We start from the raw sequence: 26,662 nt of genomic DNA on the forward strand, positions 1-26,662 counted from the left end.
ACCCTAAATTTTGCTTCACACATTCCCACTGAACAGCCTGAAAGACAGTGTGCTCGTTTGGTTTTTAGCACTGTTGGCCACACCCAGAATGTCTGAATCTGCTTCTTTGGAAATCCTTTGTAACTCTTCACACCCAGCCGCCTACAAGTGTTGTGTGAATGTACAGTCCAAATTTCAAACAAGAGGGACATCCCAAGGGTACGAGATGGACTTGTTTCTTTTCTACCTACACACGGGCAGATCCAAAGTCTGGTGTTCTACAGAGAAACTCACCAAGGTTGTGGAGCTAGCTCCCAGAATGCTGGAGAAAACTTTCCTTTAAATATCATGCTTCTGCAATAATGAAACAACTACAAAGGTACTATAATGAAGTGGATTTACTGAAAAAGAAGACTAAAAAATCTGATAGCAAGAGAGATATAAAAGACCCACAGGATTTAAATTAATAAATACAAAAATGATTGGCTATAAACAATGTAAAAATACATTTCCCAGTCCCCAAATAGAACATAATTTAAGTATAGAAATTATAAAATTTTCATACTGTATGTGCAGTTCCCTTATAATTTTTAAGAACCATTCTAAACAATTTGTATAAAATGTAACAAATTTATCACAACCACTAATAAGAAATTATTTTTGAGTTTACTGATTTTGCCCTTTTCTATACATAACAGTGGCTTTGGTCCCAAGTTCTTCTTGAACTTTTTATTCACTGCAAAATTTTAATCCTAATTCCTTCTACAAAAGAAGATGGAAGTTAAACAGTCATGGGTCCTGTTTAAAAAAAAAAAATGTGAAGAAAGGTTCTAGATTAACCAATAATTCCAGTGATGATTTTATCTTTCAGTGGCTGGATCAGAGGTCCACTTCTGTGCCAGTGAAACAGATGGAAGGGAAACCTCAGAGCAGAGCTTCAGCTCCACGTGTAAATGCTGTTTGAGTGAGGCCAGCTGAGGATAGTCCCTCAAATTCAGCTGAGCCCGGTGCACCAGTGGGAACCCTGAGGCAGCCCAGACGGTCCACTATGAATCCCAGCTAGGTGAAGATGATACTTAAAGCGATAGTGGTATACAGCTGGATGTGAAATTCAAGAATCTGCCTACCATAAGCTGCTTATCTTTGAACAAGTGTTTATTCTTAGACCCAAGACTCAGACCTTTTCTCCTTTCTCAGTTTAGCAATCCCAGTAAAAAAAAAAACACCCATGATTGGTTTCATTATCTCCCAAGCAGGTAGTGGTGACATCACCACCAGCACTAGCATCAAAACTCTGATGTAAATGGCTAAGGTTCTGTGGCAATAAGACAGAGCAGAAGCCATGTCTGAAACCCATCCACAACATGAATGGCAGATGAGAAGTTAAAGGGTGGGGTTGTTAAACTGTCTCAATGGAAAGGTGATTCCACTCTTTCAGACAGAAAACCTAGCCTGGGAGCCTTCCACCAAAGTACTGCAGGACCTGCTATGTGGCCTCACTGCCTTCACCCTAGCGTCTTGAGTCAAAAGTCAAGCAGGAGGATAAGAAAGGTCTAGCCTGTGAACCACCTGATTAGAAAGGTCCCACTCAAAGCGCCCTGTCTGCCTGTGACTCTAAGAGAGGCTGCCAGCTACAGACAATTCTTCCAAATGATCAGAACTGGGTAGGAACTATCTCCTGAGAATGGTTTCACTCCCTTATACCCTCAACATTATTAACCTGGGCAGGATTTTCTTTTGTAGATCTTCACTTTCTCAAGAAGGTCTCCTCTGAAGAGAAATGAGAGCAGTGCCTATGTGGGAACAAGAACCCTAAAGATCCTGCTACAGACTCTATGCAGTTAGAAAGGCCCAAGACTGTTAGAACACCTCAAGCCCACTGCCATCAAGGAAGCCAGGGCCAGAGGCCCATCTCTGCCAGTGAGAGGCAGGTCATGGACCGTTTTGATACGGAGACAGAGAGGGAGGCTCTCAAATGAAAAATCAAAGGTTGGGGTTTTAAAAATTAGACTGGTTCCAAAGAAAACACTGAACAGAACCTGCAGAGCTGTATTACTTTCAGTAGAAATAATTATATGGCAAAAGGGAACGAACCATTTTCTAGCTTGTGGTATGAATGCCATCTCTTCAGACACTTGGTAAGTGGCTAAAGACTGCTTTTCAAACTACTTTCACTATATTGGGCAAAAAGTAGATCTTTCTTATCTTTGGTCCTTAGTCATGACAGCAATTTCTTCCATTTTTCTATGTGTAATGGTATATAAAGATTTTTTAACTTGATATCAACAACCAAAATGCAATATAAACACGGGGTTGCTGATGTTGTTGTTTTTGTAACACAGAATATCAACATCTCCCATACATTTATAACAGGTCTCAGAAAGAATAATAATTACAGTGTAATTTTAAGGCTAAGTGAGATACAGTAAAATGTTACAGTATAATTTTAAGGCTGAGTGAGATACAGTAAAGCCTGGGTTTTACATTTGAAGGGAAAAACTTAGACCAACATTTAAAATACGGATCTTTGAAACACATAGATTAAATGTTATCTAGACATCAAAAAACAGTAAAAGCAAAGCAAATTGACTTAAAAAATGGAACCATTTCTAAATAGACAGACTTAATCATGCTACTGTCTATACAGCTATAAAGTATAACTTAAAGTTAAGCCTTACTAGCCTAGTAAAAATGACAGAATAAATCACATAGCTCAGCTGATGATAAAGAAACAATTGCCCTCACCTCCAAACAAAACTTCATTTGACACTACTTTCAATTGTTATAAAAAAATTTTTTTGAAAAAACAAAAAGCCCTCTGGCCCAGGGTATGGTGACTGACACACAGTCCAATCATTATTGACCACACTGCCTTCCTGCCTTGTTCTCCACGACACACATTCTCCAAGCACTCCTGCTCAGGCACTTGGCAGCTGCTACCTTCTGGAACACCTGTTCCCTAGAGTCTCTAGGCATTAAGTGGTTCAGTGAGGGGCTCTGTCCTGGTGGTATCCTCAGGTTTTCTTGGCCGGAGCTGTTTAAATTTTTCATAGGCCATAAGGAAGAAGTTAAACAGAAAGCTCAAACTTGCTAGAAATCCAAACCCCTGAGGAGGAAAAAAGGGTAGAGATTATTTCCAGAATTCATCATATAATCTCCTACTTGGCTCCAACCATGTTTCATACAAGGAAGACGATTCATCAGTTTATCTTATACACATTATTCTTATAACATCAATGGTTTAAAACATTTTAAGGTAATTAAAAATGAAAAATTACCAAAAAACAATTCCAGAATAATGACAAGTTAACATGCCAAAAAACAATTGTCTTGTATGTGTATGTGTGTGGTTCCCATCTATGAAGCTAGGGTTAATAGATGAAAAACAAAGTCCTTTAACATGATACAAAACACAGGATTATTAGCAGTGGCTACACTGACCCACAGGTGAGATTAGGGAAATATGTGAGTAGGCAGCCAAACCCTAGGTAAAAATGGAGAGTTATTAATATCAGAACAGAAATTCGATTTTGAAGATACTTTTAGGTTACTCAAAAAATATCTTCCAGTTAACTGTCACACTGCAATCACACAGCAACATGACGCCACTACCTACTTCCTCTTCCTTAAATCACTTCCTCTTTATATTCTTCTAACATCTGATCAAACACTGAGAATTCTCTCTAGAGACAGAAGACCATGGTTCAAATTTAGCTTCTTCAGCAGCAAAACTCTTAAGGAAAGGGGGCCAAAGAAGTGCTCTGTAAAAAGACAAAATGGAGGAATTCCTGCTATAGCACAATGGGTTAAGAACCTAACTGCAGCAGCTTGGGTAGCTGCAGAGATGTGGGTTCTATCCCCCCGCCAGCCTGGTACAGTGCGTTAAAGGATCCTGTGTTGCCACAGCTGCAGCTCGGATTCAATCCTTGGCCCAGGCACTTCCATATGCTGCAGATGTGGCCATTAAAAAAAAGAAAATCGGGGGAGTTCCCGTCGTGGCGCAGTGGTTAACGAATCCGACCAGGAACCATGAGGTTGTGGGTTCGGTCCCTGCCCTTGCTCAGTGGGTTAACGATCCGGCGTTGCCGTGAGCTGTGGTGTAGGTTGCAGACGCGGCTCGGATCTCGCGTTGCTGTGGCTCTGGCATAGGCCGATGGCTACAGCTCCGATTAGACCCCTAGCCTGGGAACCTCCACATGCCACGAGAGCGGCCCAAGAAAATGGCAAAAAGACAAAAAAAAAAAAAAAAAAGAAAAAAAGAAAATCGGGAGTTCCCGTCGTGGCGCAGTGGTTAACGAATCCGACTAGGAACCATGAGGTTCGGTCCCTGCCCTTGCTCAGTGGGTTGATGATCCAGCGTTGCCATGAGCTGTGGTGTAGGTTGCAGACGCGGCTCGGATCCCACGTTGCTGTGGCTCTGGCATAGGCCGATGGCTACAGCTCCGATTAGACCCCTAGCCTGGGAACCTCCACATGCCGCGGAAGCGGCCCAAAGAAATAGCAAAAAGACAAAAAGAAGATACATAGATGGCCAACAAGCACATGAAAAAAAAAAAAAAGAAAGAAAGAAAGAAAGAAAATCGAGGTAAGTCATGGCTAAATCCCTTCCAACTCTAAGGCTCCATCTCCATGAATTTTAACATTTGGTTGTAGTTTGCTGCAGTCTCTTCCCCTTCACACCCAACCCCTTAACCCTAAAGAATATGCAACCTGCCTTGCTTCACTATAGAGCACATTGAGCTCTAAAACCACTAATCCACTTGCAAGTCCCCACACATCCAACCTAAATATAACTGTCAATTCCACCCCTCAAAACCCAAGTCTCTTCTCAGCTCCGGAGTCTTTATTTTGGCCTGATGGTATCTATTCCCTTATTTGGCAACTTCATGCAATACTTTAAAGGCAGACCAGATGTCGTCTTGACTATGAAGCCATCTCTGACCTCAGAGAGGTCCAGTCCACACAGGGGCTTTTACACCATATAACCCAAATGATCTTCTAGCTCTTTTGTTCATATCACATTTTTCAAAAAACAGACCCCCTCAACTCCTTTAAGTCTACATAATCGTTCATAATTTAAATAGCTGCACAAGGTAATTTCTAGTATATTATAAATGCTGAATTTTTAAACTACCAGTCACTCTTAAATATATCCAGTGAAATCTAAACACTATAACAAACTGAAGTTCCTGTAGTGGCTCAGTGGAAACGAATCTGTCTAGCACCCATGAGGACATTGGATCCCTGGCCTTGCTGACAGGGTTAAGGATCTGGCATTGCCCTAAGCTATGGTGTAGGTTGCAGATGTGGCTCGGATCCAGTGTTGCTGTAGCTATGGTTGTAGGCCGGCAGCTACAGCTCCGATTCAACCCCTAGCCTGGGAACCTCCATATGCCATGGATGTGGCCCTAAATAAAGACAAAAGACAAAAAAAAAAAAAAAAAAAAAAAAAGTACAGTAACATACTAAAACATCATCTAATTAAAACACATAACTAAGCTCTTTTTCAATTTCTGGGAATTTCAGAACATGCTTTTTTTCCCCCTCATGAACTCATCATTTTCTCAACTTTATTTCACTTTCTCCACAGGATTTTATAGTCATATATTTTTTATACTAGAAAGTATTTTACTGATTCATTCTATTATACTCTTCTGCAACAAAAATAGGATTATAAAATAAAATTAACCATAAGGCTTTTTTTCTCTTCAATTGGTTCATGTACCCATAGCTAAATATTACTAATTCCTAGAATGAGTCAAGGCTCAGCATTAATTTTATTTTTATGTTTTGTTTTTACAAGTGTAAAGTATTAATAAACCATGTGCACGTAAATAAATGGATTAGCCGTTTAATTCTTGGAACTCCTCCTACCATAAAAAGCAGTTTTCATGATCTATTAGCTGACAATTGAATTAATTAAAACTTTGACTTTGTGGAGTTCCCATCGTGGCTCACTGGTTAATGAATCCGACTAGGAACCGTGAGGTTGCGGGTTTGATCCCTGGCCTCGTTCAGTGAGTTGGAGATCCAGAGTTGCTGTGGGCTGTGGTGTAGGTTGCAGATGCGGCTCAGATACCACGTTGCTGTGGCTCTGGTGTGGGCCAGCGGCTGCAGCTCTGATTCCACCCCTGGCCTGGGAACCTCCATATGCCATGGGAGCGGCCCTAGAAAAGACAAAAAAAGACCAAAAAAAAAAAAAAAAAATTTTACTTTATGAACAAAGCATTAACTGGAAATCAGCTGACTTGTATGACGGATTTGTTAACTAGCTGTTAGTTGTTCATGTTCACATTACTGGTACCAATTAGGTCCATGATCCCTGACTTACAATTCTGAAAATCCACAGTTATAAAAACTCAGTTTCACACTTACTTGACTCAAAATGGACACAAAACTATTTACAATCTCTATCTAGCCCTTACTATGAATATTCATTCATATGCTTCAGAAATATTATAATACGTTGGATTACAAGATGCTGCCATGGCCCTCTGAAGGTGTGTAATACAGTGCAGTGTTTCTAAAATCCAGACTATTCTGAATTCTAAAAAATATTTGGTCCTTCAAGGATTTAAGATAAAAATATTTACTTATCTATCTCTTATAATCGGCTGAACTTGTGGATTTCTCCTGCCTATTCCCTACAATGAAAACAGCACTTGACAGGTACGTATATTTTTGCTCAACTGGAAAGGGGAGAGATCTAAGATAAAGTCAATTCTACCACTTCCATTAGCAAGAATATGTTCATATGTAGAGTAAATGGATTTTTGTTAATAAAACTCAGTCAAATTCTAGGAACAGGGTCTAGGTTTTAAAGGCTATCATATTTATTTGCTTTTAGGTCTTCTATTAAAATTACACTAAAAAAAAGTTAACAGACAAACTATTCTCCCTTATTCTATAACTTGTGAAGTACTTCCCAATAAGCAAAGATAAAAGGTACTTACAATTGCAAAAAGTTCCGCATAGGTATTGTCATGTGTGAAAGCAAAAATGACAGATGCCACGAGAAACACGAATCCTATTCCCGCAGTAATATAAAAATCCTATATATACACATAAAATAAATACAGCATGGTTAGGTCGGTTGAAAACAAATGCATCAATTACAAAAAAAAAAAAAACAAAACTTCAGTGACTTTTTCTTCTTGACCCAAATTTATTTCAACTTCTAACTTTTCAGTTAAGACTAGTATTTGATAAATATTCTATAAAGGAACACTACCCATACTTTGAACAGGGCATATTTAGAAAGTACGTCACAAGATAATCTTTAAATAAAAATATTTCCCCATTATCACTTATATGTGGAATCTAAAAAATAAATAAATGTATATAATAAAACAAGAACAGATCCACAGATATAGAGACCAAACTAGTGGTTACTAGTAGGGAAAGAGAAGTGGGAAGGGGCAAGACAGATGTAGGAGTTTCCGTCATGGCGCAGTGGAAATGAATCTGACTAGGAACCAAGAGGTTGTGGGTTCGATTCCTGGCCTCACTCAGTAGGTTAAGAATCCAGCATTGCCGTGAGCTGTGGTGTAGGTCACAGACGCAGCTCAGATCTGGTGTTGTTGTGGCTGTGATTCAGGATAGCAGCTGTAGCTCTGATTTGACCCCTAGCCTGGCAAACTCCATATGCCATGGGTATGGCCTCAAAAAGACAAAAAAAAAAAAAAAAAGACAAATGGAGGAGATTAAGAAGTACAAACTACTATGTATAAAATAAATAAGCCACAAAGATATATTGTACAGTACAGGGAAATATAGCCATTGTTTTGTAACTAACTTTAAATGGAGTATAATCTATAAAGACTGAATTTCTATTTTATATCTGAAACTAATATTGTAAATCAACTATATTCTTTTACAAACAAAAGTTACTACAAACAAAAGTTATTAAAAACAGTTTCACAAAAGGTCATGCATGTATATGTTTATCTTTTTCTCTAGGATGTATTAGAATCATCAAAGCCCAAGTATTTATTAAACTCCATGTTACTTCCTGCAAAGAAAAGCATTTCTCCTCCCTTTCAAAGTAATCCATGCTAGGATGGCTTCTCTGAGAGCACTTCCGTGATTTTTTTTTTTTTTTTTTTTGTCTTTTTGCCTTTTCTTGAGCTGTTCCCGTGGCATATGGAGGTTCCCAGGCTACGGGTCCAATCAGAGCTGTAGCCACCAGCTACACCACAGCCACAGCCACGCCAGATCCAAGCCGCGTCTGCGACCTACATCACGGCCCATGGCAACGCCAGGTCCTTAACCCACTGAGCAAGGCCAGGGATCAAACCCGCAACCCCAGGGTTCCTAGTCGGATTCATTAACCACTGAGCCATGACGGGAACTCCTTCTGTGCTTTTAAAGCACTTTGGAAAAGAGAGAATTGAAAGGAACACCCATCATTAACTACATAAATTGTATCAACAGTGTGTTTTTTAGACACATAAGCTTTCTGGGATAACATGTTGCTGTCAATGGTCCCAACTGGATGATCCAACATAAGCATTTATGATGAAATGATCTACTGCATAAAAGCTTCCACATGTCTTTATAATGCAGCTTATAGCAAGGACATTTCTCCTAGGTTTCCAAGTGCTCTCAGGCTCGACTTCACAAGGCCTCTCTCAGGTGCCAAAAGAAAACAGTCCTTGACATACAGGCTTGATTCAGAGGAGAAACTGGAAAAATGGCAGCCATTCCAAAGGGTTTTAGGTCTCATACATTTTGGAGTTTTCAGAAACGTAACCTCTATTAAACCTAATATCAATAAAACTACCCAAAGTAGAATTCCTATACTCAATAGTTCACTTAACATTTAAAAAAACTTCAGATTTTGTTTCTAAAAAGAAGTGTTTTTCTGCAGTATTTTGTTTTTTTCTATTCCTTTGAATATTATTTCAAATCTGTTACTTCTTTTTTTTTTTTTTTTTTCGGTCTGTCTTTTCTAGGGCCACACCCATGGCATATGGAGGTTCCCAGGCTAGGGGTCCAATCAGAGTTGTAGCCGCCAGCCTACACCACAGCCACAGCAATGCCAGATCTGAGCCTCATCTGTGACCTACACCACAGCTCACGGCAACGACAGATCCTTAACCCACTGAGCAAGGCCAGGGATTGAACCCACAACCTCATGGTTCCTAGTCGGATTCATTAAGCACTGAGCCATGACAGGAACTCCACATTACATGCTAATATAAAACTACTAATATTTGGAGTTCACTAAAGACAATATTTAAATAAGACAATCATTTTGATGCAGAATAATGTAACGTTCAATATGCATGGGTTCTAGATCCAGACTGAGTTCATACTCCAGCTTTATTACTTCCTAGTTATATGATTCTGAATTAGTTACCTCATGTCTGTGTGCCTTTGCTTTTTCATCAGCAAAAAGGGAGTAATAACAACATCATATTCATGGGTGGTTCTAAAGATTAGGGTTAATCTATGTGCTCAGATCAGTGCCAGACACATAGTAAATGTTCCATAAACATTGGCTATTGTTATTCTTGATATAATCTGACCCACAACAGCACAAGAGAGAAAAGACTCTCTCTTCAAAAAGATGACTTTTCGGAGTTCCCATCGTGGCGCAGTGGTTAACGAATCCAACTAGGAACCATGAGGTTGCGGGTTCGATTCCTGGCCTTGCTCAGCAGGTTAAGGATCCGGCATTGCTGTGAGCTGTGGCAAAGGGCTGCAAACGCAGCTCAGATCCCGCGTTGCTGTGGCTCTGGCGTAGGCCGGCAGCTATGGCTCTAATTCGACCCCTAGCCTGGGAACCTCCATATGCCGCAGGAGCGCCCCAAGAAATGGCAAAAAGACAAAAAAAAAAAAAAAAAAAAAAAGATGGCTTTTTGGGAGTTCCTGTCGTGGCTCAGCAGTAACAAGCCTGACTAGTATCCATAAAGACACAGGTTTGATCCCTCCCCTCACTCAGTGGATTAAAGATCCAGCATTGTCATGAGCTGCGGTGTGGGTCACAAATGCAACTTGGATCTGGCATTGCTGTGGATGTGGTGTAGGCCTGCAGCTGCAGCTCCGATTCGACCCCTAGCCTGGGAACCTCCATATGCCTCAGGAGCGGCCCTAGAAAAGGCAAAAAGAAAAGGGAAAAAAAAAAAATCACTTAGGAATAAAAACAAAAGACCTAAAAGAAACATAGTAAAATATTTAAAAAGCTATTTTTGGATGAAATGACTAACTTTTTTTCTTTCTCAGTATTTCAATATCAGTATTTACTCTAAAATAACTTTAAATGCTCAAGTCTAATGTAGTAAATGTTTTACATTCTGTTTACTTTGACCATTATACTGAACTGGAAAATATTATAATAGTGTTTCTTGTCAAAAAGATCAATGTTCTTAAATACTATAGATGCAACACAAAAACACTAAACATTTATAAAAATATTTTTATGGATAGTGATACTATTTTGCTGTTGAAAAATAAAAAATGAAAAAATATTTTCAATCTTTAAAATATAAATGTAGGAGTTCCCTGGTAACCTAGTGGTTAAGGATCTGGCATTGTCACCTCTGTGACTCACATCACTGCTGTGGCACAGGTTCAATACCTGACCTGCTAAGTTCTACATGCTGTGGGCACAGCCAGGAAAAAAGTATATTATGTGTATGTGTGTGTGTATATACATGTATACATTCAGACTATAAATCAATCAGCTCAGATACTAGTGAACTTTTCCCATGTAGAAATCTTGTTGCATAAGTATCTGGAAAAAGGAAAAGTTTTTTGGTTTTTTTTTTTGCTTTTTAGGGCCACACTCACAGCATATGGAGGTTCCCAGTCTAGGGGTTAAATCGGAGCTGTAGCCACCGGCCTATGCCACAGCCAGAGCAATGCAGGATCTGAGCCACATCTGTGACCTACACTACAGCTCATGGCAACACAAATTCTTTAACCCAAAGAGCAAGGCCAGGGATTGAACCTACAACCACATGATTACTCGTCAGATTTGTTTCCACTGCGCCACAACAGGAACTCCAGGAAACCTTTTCAAAAATTACAAATATAATTAACAAAAATTCTAAGGTAGTTTCTCTATTCTTTTCTTAATGCATATTTCATAAAATAAATGAGTTCTGTTGTTTCACTACAGAGAGACTCCTGAAGTTCCTGACATGGCTCAGTGGAAACGAATCTGACTAGCATGCATGAAAATGTAGGTTCAACCCCTGGCCTCACTTAGTGGATTAAGGATGTGGTGTTGCCGTAAGCTGTGGTGTCAGTTGCAGACATAGTTGGATCTGGCGTTGCTGTTGCTGTGGAGTAGGCCAGCAGCTACAGCTCCAATTCAACCCCTAGCCTGGGAACCTCCATAAGGGCTAGGGTGCAGCCCTAAAAAAAAAGACAAAAGAAGAAAATAAAGAAATTCCTATGGTAATGGTATTTGCCATGTCATCATCTGTAGTTGCTAGGGCAATGGTTCTAATAGGAGTGTATGCCTAGGCCACATAATAAACTGCAGAGTATGAGGTCAAGTGTGAGGATTTTCCTGGGTTCATATCTCAGTTTATTTTTACCTTGTGTAACTCTGGACAGGTTACTTAACCACCCTGAAACTAAGTTTCCTCAACAGAAAAATGAAGCATTAGGGTCTGAAGATTTTAAAATACTGAATGTAAAGTGCCTGACACATAGTACACACTGATAGCAGCTATTATCGGGTAAGATAATGGGAAATGTCATATGATGGCCATGTCACATGCATGTGTTCATCAAAGGCCTGACGGATTTGATTCAGACTCTGTTTTTTAAAGTTACTTTTTTAACTATTTGGTATCAACTTTTTGTTTTTTAATTTTTAAACTTAAAACACTTATGGGTGTGTATATGTGTATATGTATTTTACTAAAATACAGTTGATTTACAATTTTATGTTGGCTTCAGGTGTACAGCAAAGTGATTCAGTTATATTTTTTTCAGATTATATTCCATTATAGGTTATTTTAAGACAGTGAATGTAGTTCCCTGTGCTACACAGTAAATCCTTATTGCTCATCTATTTTATGTATAGGAGTTTGTGTCTGTTAATCCCATACACCTAATCTGTCCGTCCCCCTTCCCTCTCCCCTTTGGTAACCACAAGTTTGTTTTGTATGTCTGTAAGTCTGTTTCTATTTTGTATATAGATTTATTTGTATTATTTTTTATATTCCACATATAGGTGATATCTTACAGTATTTGTCTTTCTCTGACTCACCCCACTAAGTAATAATATTCTCTAAGTCCTCCATGTTACTGCAGGTGGCAGTATTTCATGCTAAAGGAATTATTTTAAAAGAAGGTGACAGATGTTCAACAGCACAAAATTTAAGATGTATAAAAGGGTACACAGAGAAAAGTAAATCTTAGGTGTATTGACCCAATGCGTGCTTCTCATTAATTTAAAGCCATGGTAAAATCTTACTGCCTTGTATTTATCCTGTCATTTTGTTTTTAATGGGTAAAAATTACCCTAATTTTTATCTTTTCCCTCAAAGAGGTAAATTCTTTCATAAATCAACCTAACAGTTACAATTCTCTACAAACTACTACTGATAACTTGAATACTACTGAAGAATTGCTCAATTCTTTCTTCCTTAAATGCACTATGTAAATTATCTCCTCCGTCATGTCACAAATCCATACTATACTCAAATAAAAACACAGGGTCAGGGGAGTTCCCATCATGGCACAGTGGTTAACGCATCCGACTAGGAACCATGAGGTTGCAGGTTCAATCCCTGGCCTTGCTCAGTGGGTTAAGGATCCAGCTTTGCCGTGAGCTGTGGTGTAGATCGCAGATGCTGCTCAGATCCTGCGTTGCTGTGGCTGTGGTGTAGGCCAGCGGCAACAGCTCTGGTTAGACCCCTAGCCTGGGAACCTCCATATGTTTCCTGAGTGCGGCCCTAGAAAAAGGAAAAAAGACCAAAAAAACAAAAAAACAAACAAACAAAAAAACCCAAAAAGCCACACAGGGTCAGCAGACTAAGTCTTTAGAAAGTTATAAATCTCTAATTCTGTGAATACAAATTTCTCAAGTACACTTTAGGGAAATTTCTGAAGGACGAATTTAATAAATGCCTTCTAAGTTCACTTACAAACAACTTTTTCATAACAAAACCAAAACCACATAGGTAGAACTACATGCCCTTTTGTTTAAAGGCCCAGAAACATATCACATAGGTTCAATTCTCCATCTCTTTTATGTCCAGCATGGGCTGGCCTATAGTAGCAGGGAGACAGTGAATAACTGTAGAACCAATGTGTGACACTTTGAAATGTGAGACATCAAAGTGACAAAACCTTAGTTTAAAAAAATACCTAATGTGGAATTCCTGTAATGGTGCAGCGGAAATGAACCCAACTAGGAACCATGAGGTTGTGGGTTCCATCCCTGGCCTCACTCAGTGGGTTAAGGATCCAGTGTTGCCGTGAGCTGTGGTGTAGGTCGCAGACATGGCTCTGATCTAGCGTTGCTGTGGCTGTGATGGAGGATGCAGCTGTAGCTCCAATTTGACCCCTAGCCTGGGAACCTCCATATGCCACAGGTGCAGCACTAAAAAGCAAAACAAAACAAAACAAAAACACAAAGAAAAACACTCTAATGTGGAGTTCTCACTGTGGTTCAGCGGGTTAAAACCCATGAAGATGCAGGTTTGATCCCTGGCCTTGGCTCAGTGGGTGAGGAATTGAGCGAAGCTAAAACAAGCTTTTTTTCAGCTGTAGCGTAGGTCGCAGATGCAAGTCTAATCCAGCATTGCTGTGGCTATGGCATAGGCCCCAACCACAGCTCCAATTCGACCTCTAACCCAGGAATTTCCATATGCCATGGGTGCGGCCATAAAAAGAAAAAAATACCTAAAGTGAATTAGATTACACCACCAATAACTGTAACTACTGGCAATCTGTCACTTGCATCCAATTTCACTCTCCCCTTCTATCATCCTGTTTGGCAGGGAAAACTGAGTTGCCTAGAGGCAGAGCTGAAACAATGGATAGTGTCTTTTCCTGTTACAAGTTGTGAAAGCATAACTATTGTGAACAATGAAACTACACAAGATTCCCAAAGATCTAAATGCTCATTAACAGGGGTTATATTTTTTCATGCTTACCGATGGCTTGACTTTTTCGGGGTCAACTTTGTCATACACTGGAGTGCAGTACACAATCAGGATAAGGAGACTCAGGAGAAAGGCACTGCAACTTACAAATTCAAAAAAGTAAAGTCCTCCACACAGAGTACATTGTGATACGATTTCCTCACAGATAAAGGCCAACAGAGAGAGCACCTACAAAAGAAACAAAACATTTTGCTTAAATGTTTTTCAGAGAAACTTACAGTATTCAGAAAACACCATCTGTTTACCCAAGTATTTATAATGTGGAGACCTGGCAAACAAGATTACTGAATGAACCTGATCTACACAGAGCTTACAGTCTAGTTGCCTTGAAACTAAATATTAACAGCCACTGTGCACTAAATGCTAGAATAGGGGAAATCTGGGGTGTTGTTAAAAAAGGCACACAGAAGAGGCACTCAATCTGGTGGTCAGGAAAAGCTTCCTGAAGGCAAGCTGAGACCAGGAGGATGGTAGAGGCAGTTTAGGGGCTAAAAGACAGGGGAGAAATCTCCAGGCAGAGGAATAGTACACAGAAAGACCTAGAGGTGAGATAGCATGGTACCTTCCCACCCCACACACACAGAGCCCAGAAACCTTCCCCCTCAAACACACACTGAACCGTGAGAGTGAGGTGAGTCAACATGGCTAACGCACCCAGTTAGAGGCAAGCGGGTGGCAGCACAAAAATGATGAGACTAGAGACATAAATAGAAGCCAGATCTTCTAGGTGCCCCTTTTACTAGTTTGAGGTATCTGGATTTAAGGAGTTTTTAGCAAAGGAGTGACATGATCACGTTTATGTTTTTAGTAGATCGTACTAGCTACAATATAGAGAAGGGACGGGGGTAATAAGGCAAAACTTGAGGTAGACATCCGGCTGGGAAGCTTATGTCGGGAATCAGCGGAATGACAGTGAGCAGGATAGTAGTAATGGAGAAGAGTGAAATTCCTGGAAGATGCAGCAGAAGTCTTCATCAGACAGGAAGAATACAAACAAATTCCTACTCGGATTTGTTAACCACTGAGCCATGATGGGAACTCCCCAGCTGTCTTGTTCTTAACTCCACGAGTAGCGTATTAACTTATTTTTCAGTCTTTCCAAATAATTCATTTTGTTTCATCGGAACAATTCCTTTCTACATTCAATTTCAATCTGTATAGTATTTAATTTCTTGGCTAGAAAAAGTATAATTTTTTATGCATTTACATTGCATGGAGCAGAGTTAATGCTGGCTAATTCGGCAGCTCAACCAAATGCAAGTGAGTCAAGCACTCCCACTGTTGTGTGTAATGTGGTATTTGCACACTGGTGCCTCACTGCAGAAAGAAAGTCTTTTAAGACGCAAGGGTGCTGGGAAGAGAATAAATTCCCTTTTAAATATGCTGTATATGAAGGGTCTACAGAATAGTTAGGTGGCATTGACTTCCTAGGATATATGGATATATGGGTCTGGAGCTCAGGGGATGGTCTGAGGTGGAGAGCAGCTTGTGGGAGCTCACCCAGGATGAGGAAGGTTGACCCTGTGCAGAACTGTGAGGAACCCCAAGATACAAGGGATCAACAAAGATACCAGCAACGGACAATTAGGAACAGCAGTCCAAGGGGCAGTAGATCAAGAAAAAAGGATTTCTAGGGAGTTCCCATCATGGCGCAGCAGAAACGAGTCTGACTAGGAACCATGAGGTTGTGGGTTCGATCCCTAGCCTTGCTCAGTGGGTTAAGGGTCTGGCATTGCCATGAGTTGTGGTGTAGGTCGTTGATGCAGCTCGGATCTGGCGTTGCTGTGGCTATGGTGCAGGCCAGCACCTGTAGCTCCAATTCCACCCAAGCCTGAGAACTTTCACATGCCACAGGTTTGGCCCTAAAAAGACAAAAAAAAAAAAAAAAAAAAAAAAAAAAAAGGAAAACAAGAAAGGATTTCTACAAAGAGCAAGTAATCAAGCATGCTGAATGCTCCTCAGAAGTCAGGTAAGAACAATCCTGAAACGTTTCCATTAGCCTGAGCTACAAGAAGGTTGCTGGTGACATCAACAGGACCATTTCAGTGTGGTCAGATAGGGCAGCTTATCACATTAAAAAGTGAGAGCCAGAAAGGCAGTGGAACGGGTACGGCCCAGTCACCAAGTGCAGCTTCAAGTGGCCAGATCGGGTAGAGGATGAGGTCCAAGGGAAAGGAATTTCTAGACAAGAGAGAACTGAGCATGTTTAAATGCTAAGACAGAAACCTATAAGATGAGTGGGTCTAGAGACAGAGGAGGAAAAGAGGATCTCTAGGGGTAGGATTCAGGGCTCAAAGTCTGGGGCTAATGCATCTCTATAAATAGGAAGGAGAGAGAGAAAAAAGAGAGTTGGACTTGGGCAGTTTGTGTGGGTTTTGTGGACGCTAAGGGAATTGCCTCCTGAGCATTAAAATCATCAAAATGACTGATGACCCAAGCCAAAGCCTATTGGGAAAAGCCATCTCACCCATACCAGGTGGGCAGAAGGATGGATGGCAACAAGACTGCTACCAAAATCAACACACACATTCCATAATGTATAACAAAAATTTTACACTACAAAACGTTTTCATCAAATCAGAGATGAATGGTACAGCCACTGTGGAAAACAATTTAGCAATTCTTAAAAACCAATCATGCACTTGCCCTATGACCCAGCAACTGCATTCCTACATGCTACATCTGACCCAAAAAAATGAAGACTTACCTTCATGCAAAAACCAATATATGAATGTTCATAGCATTTTATTCTTAAGAGCCCCAAACAGGAAATAATACAAATGTCCTTCAGTGGCTAAGCAACCTGTGGTAATCCATACCATGAAATACTACTTAGCAATAAAAAGGAATAAACTTTATACACACCTCCAAGGATTATGCAGGATAAAAAAATTGAATCTCAAAAGGCTATTTACTGCATGACTCCATTTATATAATAACAAAATACAGAGATAGAGAACTACTTAGTGATGCTGAGGGAAAAGGTATGGCTATAATGGAGTGGCAGGAGGGAACCACATGGTTTACGGAATAGTTCTGATTCTTGACTGTGGTAGTGATTAAGAAAACTGTGCTTGATGAAACAGCACAGATGCACACAAGCAAATGCACAGGACCTCCCTTTAAAATTTTCTGCAAGTTCCTGTGACCATCATTTCAAAATAAACAGTAAAAAAGCCAAACCTAAATTGACATCTAAGCCTATAAGGGATTTCCCCCCTCCTATTAGCAGTATAAAATTCAGACATCCCCACAACTGAAAAGAATGTATATAAGGACAAAAATAGATCCTATCACTGTGATTTCCTGTAGGATAATGAGGCATAAAATAGTTCAGCATATCCCAAACAACTTCCTCAAGTCACACAGATGTTAGGTAAGGCTCCCCAACCATTATACCGAAGGATATAAAGTGACAAACAGAGACAAGTTCCAGAAGGTCACCATGTAAAGGTACATCATCTCTTATAAATATCATTACAAAAGGAGTTTTTATGTCCACAGTATAATAAAATACCAAATGTCTAGTATTCCATTTGCTTTATTCTCAACTCTACATGTTAAATGTTGCCCAAGTTTTAGGAGTTTCTCTGAGAAATCTGCAAAATATACCTGAGGTCTATGAAAGTCAATTAACTGTGAGAAGATATCAGCCTAAAATGAGATTAGTTGATCCTGAACCATTCTTATTACAATAATGAGATTATCAGGAATATTCATCAGTGTAGGCTATGTGACAATAAACTCTTATCTGTAGTATAGACATAGATTGCTTATCTACTCTAAGAAAAGGGCAGGAGTCTGCTGGGCCAGAAGCAATCAGTGACAAGTCATTACAAGTCCTATTCCAAACTTACTAAAGGAGTTATTCTTACTGACCTGAAGCCTTAGAGCTGTATTGGGTTCTGCAGGGTTCATAGTCTCCTAAGAGACTCAAGAGGTACCACATCAAGTTCAGACATTTACTAGTTCCTATTTCCAGTCAAAGGCCAAGAAATTAGCACCATAAGCCATATTCAGAATGAAAATTTCTCCTGACTCCCCATTTCTGATGCTAACCTTCCTTTAAAAGCCCCCACAGCACTATACAGTCTCTAATACAAAGTGATCATTTTACAATGTATACAAATGTCAAATTGTTGTTGTACACCTGAAACTAATGTTCCATGTCAAATATAACTAAATTTAAAGAAGTGTATTATGTATCCAACATTGTATTATGTCTAAGAACATGTAATAAAGAGAGCAATGAAAGCAATGAACAAGAAAAAATGAGAAAACAATAATTTTATATCTCATAATTGAGCATTCATTATACATAAATTTGGAAAATTTCAGGAAAATGTCCAGATCCACCCGGACTAATAGTAGCAGGAGAAGGATGAATGGAAAAGCAAGACTCAAACCAGGGCCAAAAGACACAGGAACTGGACAGGGAGAGGACATTCTGGGTGGGACACAAAAAGAACAGATTAATGATGGAAAGGATTTGTTTGTATGGTAGCCCAAAAGGGATAATAAGGCAACTGACCTAACTGGATAGGGAACGATGCGGAAAATGGTTAAAGAGTTGAGTGTGGTTACGTGATTGTCACTGCAGGGAGCATGGATTTCTAGATGTAGGGATGGCCTGTCTAGTTTAGCTGGTTAGAAAACAGGAGGAGCAGAGGACTGGGTGAGGTCTGAAGGAACATCACAGTTCAAGGGTAGGAAGGAAGGAAAAGGGCAACCAGCAGCAGACAAGCATAGAAAATTAACACTTCTTAGGAAAATTCCTTAAAAAGCAAAGTAAACACATTCCTAATTTTTAATCTAACAGTAATGCTGGGAAGTATGAGACTATGAGGCTGAAGTGTGGCTTATTTTATTTTAATCATATATATAGATTTATGTTTATATTTATACTTGTAAGCAGTATTTTAAAAGAAAAAATGTGAAAGTTAAGGGAAGAATTTAGAACAATGTGTGGTCACCAGCACTAAATACCAAAGATAAGAAGAGAGATAAGGTAAGGTCACTGAAATGCATAAGGAAATAACAGTGAATGCAACCCTGAAATTAAAGGCTCAGTGGGGAATTCCTATTGTTGCTCAGTGGTTAATGAACCTGACTAGTATCCATGAGGACGCAAGTTCGATCCCTGACCTCCCTCAGTGGGTTAAGGATCTAGCGTTGCCATGAGGTATGGTGGAGGTCACAGACACAGCTCGGATCTCGAGTTGCTGTGGCTGTGGTATAGGCTGGCAGCCACAGCTCTGATTAGACTCCTAGCCTCCATAGCCAAGTAAATCAATAAATAAAAATCTCAATGATTATTTTCCAGTAGAGATCTAGCCTGGGAACTGCCATATGCTAGCTAAATAAATAAATAAATGGCTCAGCGATTATTTTCCAGTAAATAGTTTTGCTCTCAATAGCATGAAGGCATCACATGAAATACTGCTTACTGAGTATTAAACCAAGTGCCTAATGTATGCCCAATGTGGCTCCTTGTAATGATAAAAAATTTTACCCAAATATAGTTAAGGGAATTATCCAGCTGTTAGAGTTGGGAGGACCCTTGGAGAACATAGTCTCCTACCCTCATGTTTACAGCTGATGGACTGGATCTCTGACAGAATAAATCCCAAACTGTCCAGCCAGGCCTCCTGACTCCCACTCTGTACTTGTTCCTCCCCATAAAGCACTGTTTATTACGTTCATTTTACAGCTATGTATGTTTGTACAGGTTTTCCCTGTAAGACTGAGTTTTTGAAGTTAAAAACCATAGTTTTGTGCATTTCCCCTTTTGCTATTAAATCACACATTAAAACCAACATGCAAGGGTCAGCACATTTGGGAAGTCTTGGTGACTAAAGATGGTCTTAAGTTTTAATGACTTAAACATTCAGATAATGACTACCCTGTGTCTCCATTTCAGTTTCACTACCTTTTCTGAAACTTCAATCTTCCTTAAAATTAATAGCCATCACATTAAATACTAATTCTCCATCATTTAACAGTCTACTACTAAAAAATTTCTCATAAAAGAACTTTTAAATGTTTGCCAATAATTACAAGGCTCAACCTACAAAATTTTATTAGTCTGAATTACTGAACTTGGTGTTAAAAACCTTGTAATGATATGTAAGGTTCAAGTAAACAAATCTGTCAGCCTGAAGTTAGGCTAAGCCTCCTTTGCCTTGAGCAAACATTTATTCTCACAAAAGTTTAAAGATATAATTTGCTGACATTATGAATCTTCTTCAAGGTAAAAACAGAGCATTTCAATTTAGTTAAGTTTCAATTTTCACATTTAAATAATAAAAAGAGCACCGATATAGGACAAAGTGCTTCTATGTGATTTGTTTCTTAGAACTTCTAGAATAACATAATTTAAAATGTAATAAATTCAAATCACTGGTGAATCTGAAATCAAACTGCTTGCCTGAAGAGTCATTATAATCACATGAAACCACAAACACAATGTCAGCTTGTTGCAGAAAGAATATCACACATACTTGGTTCACGGCTCCAGTTTACTAACAAGGAAATAGGTTGCCAAATGTCAATTCTCCCCTTAAAAAAAAAAAAAAAAAAAAAAAAACCTCTTCAAAAATAGCAATAACAAAAACCTCACAAAATAAATTGTGGGTATGAGGACCAATCTAAGGATAAATAAACAGATAAATAAATAAATTGCATAAATTTAGAACTGCAATGACTCCTTACAGTGAATTCTCAGCTGAGTCTCTCTTCCTCCACCCTGGAAGGGTGGATGGTAGTTAGGGGATGCTTATGTTATGGACAAGCCTTGGACAAAATTAATGTCACATCTGTAATATAGGAAAAAGAATGTGTGTGTGTATATGTATATATTTATGACTGGGTCACTTTGTGTACAGCAGAAACTGGCACAACACTGTAAATCAACTATACTTTAATGAAAAAAAATTTAAAAACGATGTTCATCAAAAATTATTAAAGAAATTCAAATCAAAATTACAATGAGGTATCACCTCACACCAGTCAGAATGGCCAGCATCAAAAAGTCTACAAACAATAAATGCTGGAAAGGGTGTGGAGAAAGATGTGAACCCTCCCTCCTACCTGTTGGTGGGAATGTAAATTGGTAAAATCTCAAAAAAAACTAAAAAAAGAACTACCACATGATCCAGCAATCCCACTCCTGGGCATCTATCAAGAGAAAACCATAATTCAAAAAGATACATGAATCCCAGTGTTCAATGCAGCACTGTTCACAATAGCCAAGACATGGGAGCAACCTAAATGTCCACTGACAGATGAACAGTATGATAAAGAAGACGTAGCACATATATACAATGGACTATTACTCAGCCATAAAAAACCAAAATAATCCCATTTGTAGCAACATGGATGGACCTAAAAATTATCATATTAAGTGAAGTAAGTCAGATAAAGCCAAATATCATATAATTTACATGTGGAATCTAATAAAAGTGACACAAAAGAACCTATTTATAAAATAGAAACAAAGATTTTTAAATCAAACTTAGGGTCACCAAAGGGGTCACTGTGGGGGGGGGGGATAAATTCAGAGGATGGGATTAACAGATCACTATTATATATAAAATAGATAACTCACAAGGACCTACTGTATAGCACCATACACAGTGTTATACAATATCTACTCAATATTCTGTAATAACCTATTTGGGGAAAAAAGAATGGATATGTATATGTATAAATGAATCACTTTGCTGTACATCTGAAACTACACTTGGTCTTTGCCAAAAGGCCTAGAAGCAACATGTACACCTGAAACTAATTCAACATTGTAAGCCAACTATATCCCAATAAAAGTTTTTTAAAAGAAAAAAAAATTAAGGTCATATCTGAATGGCAGGCACATACTCTAACTCCAAGAGTATGTAACTCAAGAGCTAGTTATGCTATTGCCTCTCTAAATTCGCCTTCAGCTTGGAGGCTCCACTTTCTACCGTTCGGTGTTCAACTCTGTACCAGCAAGCACATCCCACAGAGCCTCGGAGATTTGTAAAAATCTTAAGACTGGAAAGAACCTCAGAGGAAATCTATCCAACCTTCTCGAATTCAAAAAATTTCCTAAGTACACAGTGTCTGGTTTTTAAGTTTTAGAAGAAGATTCATTTCTCTTTTGAGGTCTTTGAGAATCTAGTAAGATTTATGGGTCCAGAATAATGTACCCGAACACAGAAATGCACTATATTTTGAATAAAATATCATAAGGCTTGCAGGTCCCTTGTTAAAGTACCTCCTCTTTTGATTATGGGTTTCTCCACTATAGCTTCCTAATTGGAGCTCTCCAATTCCATTTAATTAAAAAATAAGTTAGCTAAAGTAAAACAACCTAAAGGCAGAATCTGAGTTAAGGCAAAGAAGATTTTGCCTGTTGCCCCAGGCTAGATGACACTTTTCACTTACTCCATATATAACTTCTTGGGACTTTCTGGGTAACTCTTATGATGTCATCAAGAGGTAAGATGTTCATAGAGACAAAGCAGGAACAAAAAGGCAATCATTGAAATGAAAGGCAATAATGGAAAATTTTAAACATCTACATTAAGGAAAAGTGATTTTGTAAATTACAAGTTCCCATAAACAAATAAATGGATTTCACGAAGAGACATCAGATGTTACTCTTTCACTTTCTCTTTATGGATGATGGAGAACAAGCAGGAATAGTCTAACAACTTTACAAGGCAAACTCATCTTTCCCCTCCTCTCCACATTCAAGTAAAAAGTCTACTACCCTTGGAGTTCCTGTCGTGTCTCAGTAGTTAACCAATCCGACTAGGAACCATTAGGCTGCGGGTTCGATTCCTGGCCCTGCTCAGTGGGTTAAGGATGCAGCTTTGCCGTGAGCTGTGGTGTAGGCCGCAGATGCGGCTCAGATCCCCTGTTGCTGTGGCTGTGGCGTAAGCTGGCGGCTATCCGATTCGACCCCTAGCCTGGGAACCCCCATATGCTGTGAGAGCAGCCCAAGAAAAGGCAAAAAGACCAAAAAAAAAAAAAAAAAAAAAGTCCACTACCCAACTTTTGGTTGTATTCTATTCTAAAGATATGGAACTTTGGTTTATTAAACTATAATAACAAAGGTAATGAGAAATTTTACTTTAGATTTGCCAGTTCTGATTAGAAAGGAAATATAATGGCAACCTAAAAGAAATTTAATGTACAAGAGACCAATATTGATATGTCTTCTGAGCACCAAGAGTACTTCAGATGAATATTTATTCTTTTCTGTTCTAAAGAGTTCTACTATTTAGAAACATTTTAGCTCTAAGGCAGACAAATATAGCTTGTATCTAAAAGTCATGTGAGAACTGACAAGAGGAAGGGCAGAAGGAAGCCCTTCTGGGTAGAAAGAAGGATCCATGCAAAGGAACAATGGCAGAAAGGAAACTGAACCTGCTAAGAACAGAAAGCTTGCCAGTTTGGAACTAAAAGTAGAGCCAGACCCTCCTAAGTTCCATAGGCCTGTCACTTGCCTCCACGTGATTTCCTAATTATTCCCAGAAGTGGCTAAAAAGTAGCATTAGTTTTCCCACTGCTATTCTTCTATACAATAAAAGTAGGTCATATGAGTTCTAAGAATATAAATTCTGGTTATCTGAGTTCTAAGAACTTAATTTCTTCCGAAGGAAACCAACTGGCTATTTTCACGTGGGATGGTTAAACAAACCAAACCAACCCATAAACTAGAAATGCTAAACAGTCTGATTTTCCCTCTGGCAGAAAATGTTATTCATCATTGCTTAAAACAGCAACGATGTGTGTGTGACTTGAATTAAAATTTAAACCTCAGAGATGTTTTGATATTTTCACTAATAGGTTTAAGGTCCTTAACCAAAGCCTAAAATAAACTGAAATTCAATGAAACTGAAAAAGAAGTACACCGTGCCCTGGCACTGCTACCTGCGTACAAACACACCAAAAAAAGGTTGTCCTTTTGACTTTGTATTTAGTACACACATATTGCTTATTCAGGAACAATTCTTTTCCAGCCAATATATAACTATTTGGAGACAATTTAGGACACACACATCTCAACACCATGCGCAGTATCCAAAGACTCTGTCCAACAAATTAAACTGCCCCCATCGGCGCGCACCAGGAAAACCGCAAAAACCAGAGAAAGATAAAAAAAAGCATTTCATTTCCTAAATATGAGGACTTCGGGAGATAATGTTCCCAGAGTAATAGCTGGGAGAAGCGATGAAAGTCGCTATGGAAGTTGAAAGTCTGCGTGGACGACCTGGGTCTCCCCCCACGCACTTCCTGCGCCCGCCAAACACACTGAGGGGTCCTAGGTCGCCACCGGGAACTCAACCCGGACGTACCAGGAGAGGAGGGGGCCGGTGGGAAGGGGGAGCCCGGAAGGAAACAGCCCCTTCCCAGGCAGAGGGGGAAGTCACTGGGGGTGTGGAAACTGCCCCTTCCTAACAGCCAGGTTGAGGGCGGCTCCGCAACCTCCTCTCTCCCGCCCAGCCCGCAGACTCACCAGCTGCATAAATTTGAGGATTCGCAAGGGCCCCTTGAGCCGCTTTAAGGTGAAGTAGCTGGAGAGGCCTCTCCGGGCGCCTCTGGAGGGGGCTGGGTGCGCCTCTGTGGTGGGGCTGTAGACCGCTCCGTTCTCCATCGCCCAGGGCCCAGGGACGCAAGAGAGCTGCTGGCGTCTCAGTCTCGGCGGACTCCGCGAAGGCCGTCACTTCCTGGGCCTCCGCCCGCTTCCGGCCGACCCCGCCCCGGTCCCGCCTCCGCTCGGCCCCGCCTCCGCTCGGCCCCGCCTCCGCTCGGCCCCGCCTCCGCTCGGCCCCGCCTCCGCTCGGCCCCGCCTCCGCCTCACTCTAGTCCCGCCCCCTGCCGCGAGGCCTTACGCATCGAGACTTATAACGACTTGGAGAGACTCAAAGAAGGGGAACCGCAGGTGCAAAATTCCTGAGGACTGAACGAGTTCGGCGCAGTTTGAAAGGGCTAGTGTGGCTAGGTTAAGTAAGGGAGAAGTAGGTGAAGCTGAAGATGTAGTCAGAGACCAGATAATGCAGGGGGCTTGCACAGCAAGGGAAAAATTGGATTTCATTTTAAATGCTATGGGCTGTCTGGAAGTATTTTAAGGAAGCTCTCTCCTGCTTCTCTCTGAGGTTTTAGGCTTACTTGTCAAAATTGTTCAATTTACTTGTCTCTTTCTTGTTCACCAGCTGCTACGATCACATGTTAATTTTGGTGAACTTAGACTTATCAATTAGGAGTTCTTGTTGTGGCTCAGCAGAAAAAAACCTGACTAGTATCCACGAGGATACAGATTCGATCCCTGGCCTAGCTCAGTGGGTTAAGGATCCAGCGTTGCTATGTTGCTATGAGTCATGGTGTTGGTCACAGTCATGGCTCAGATCCCTCATTGCTGTGGCTGTGGTGTAGGCCAGTAGCTACAGCTGCTATTGAAGCCCTAGCCTGGGAACCTCCATGTGCCGTGGGTGCAGCCCTGAAAAAAAAAAGTAATTATATTTTATCTACTGAAGTTGATCCAGTCATATGCCAGGCACACATATTTCTCCAAAACAACGTAATGTAGGTACTGTCATAAGTTTTACAGATGAGAAAACTAAGGCTTAAACCAAGCCCTTCCAGGTACAAAGGCCCATCTGTGTCCCCTTGTTTCTTGCCTGTAGAAAAAGGCTTTAGTCTCCTAGGCCTTTCCTGAGCTCCAAAGAGCAGAGTCAAGCGGTTACTAATTAGAGAAGTGAGGAATGCAGAAAGAAAAGCAAGAAACAACAGTTCAGTGAATAGAGTCCTAGCTCCTCCTCAGGGGATGCACATAACATCTGACACAGATTTTGAGTTGTTCTGCAGGAACCAAGTCCCCCCACTCAGGTGAAGAATAGTAGCTACATGCTGACAACAAGCACATAGACGCCACACTTCTGGTTGGAACCAGAAGGTGGGTGATGAAGATTTTTGAAACCTGAAGGTTGTTACAGTACCATCAACCAATCAGAAGTAAGTCACGCCCCCTTCAACTCTCACCCCAAATGTTGCCTTTAGAGCCCTCCCCAGAAAACCATCGAGAAGTTCTGATCTTTTGAATACTAGCCATTCATGCTCTTTGCTGGGCTATGCAATAAATGCTGTACTTTCCATCACTATGACTGGGTGTCAGTCAGCTGGCTTTGCTATGCAGTGGGTAAGCAGACTCAAATTCAGTTTGGAAATAAGGCCAAGAGGCCAAGGATAACATCCAAGGTCAAACACCCAGGGGCAACTGGAATGTAGGCCTAGGCAGTCTGACTCATGGCCTTGCTAACCGCTAGCCCAGCAAACCTCAAACCGGCTATCCATTAGGGCCTCAAGACCCATGGAGGAGGGAAGGGGTTACTGCTGCCCTCTGTTTCCACATTTATCTTCTGTTCTCCACAGCCCCAAACTTCCCTTTTTTTCCCCCTAGTAACAAAACAAAAGGTTCCATTCAAATAAATAGAGACAAGTAGATACTACCCTGCAGGAAGATGGGGAGGGACTCTACAGTCAGCCAAAGCTATCCTTCTATCTTT

At 40.2% G+C, this 26,662-nt stretch overlaps 1 protein-coding gene across 2 annotated transcripts; it reads right to left on the bottom strand.

Moving 5' to 3' along the window:
- Nucleotides 1-359: 359 nt before the first annotated feature.
- On the bottom strand, nucleotides 360-24,811 carry CMTM6 (CKLF like MARVEL transmembrane domain containing 6). 2 transcript variants are annotated; one of them, XR_014822688.1, is made up of 4 exons: nucleotides 24,616-24,811; nucleotides 14,103-14,279; nucleotides 6,116-7,031; nucleotides 360-4,161 (listed from the first exon to the last, which is right to left on the bottom strand). XR_014822688.1 is itself a non-coding variant. In XM_084987633.1 (4 exons), exons 1-4 carry the CDS (start codon nucleotides 24,751-24,753, stop codon nucleotides 2,948-2,950), a joined length of 552 nt encoding a protein of 183 aa, XP_084843759.1. In that variant the 5' UTR covers nucleotides 24,754-24,811; the 3' UTR covers nucleotides 360-2,947. The 2 variants fall into 2 exon arrangements, 1 of the variants encoding a protein (XP_084843759.1); XM_084987633.1 differs by having other exon boundaries at nucleotides 360-3,085; nucleotides 6,933-7,031.
- Nucleotides 24,812-26,662: the final 1,851 nt, after the last annotated feature.

This window comes from Sus scrofa, chromosome 13 (genome assembly GCF_054392235.1).
Source record: "Sus scrofa isolate SSC_HxYL_T2T_F1_AM1 chromosome 13, Sscrofa_HxYL_maternal_Yorkshire_Landrace_v2.0, whole genome shotgun sequence".
Lineage (NCBI taxonomy): Eukaryota > Metazoa > Chordata > Mammalia > Artiodactyla > Suidae > Sus > Sus scrofa.

Excerpts from the sequence above, each read along its gene's own strand:
- CMTM6 (XM_084987633.1), bottom strand. The coding sequence starts at position 24,753 with ATGGAGAACGGAGCGGTCTACAGCCCCACCACAGAGGCGCACCCAGCC. Across the intron at positions 14,280-24,615 it reads TCCTCAAATTTATGCAGCTG|GTGCTCTCTCTGTTGGCCTT; the intron begins GTGAGTCTGCGG and ends TTTCTTTTGTAG. Across the intron at positions 3,086-6,932 it reads ATGCGGAACTTTTTGCAATT|GGGTTTGGATTTCTAGCAAG; the intron begins GTAAGTACCTTT and ends TTTCCTCCTCAG.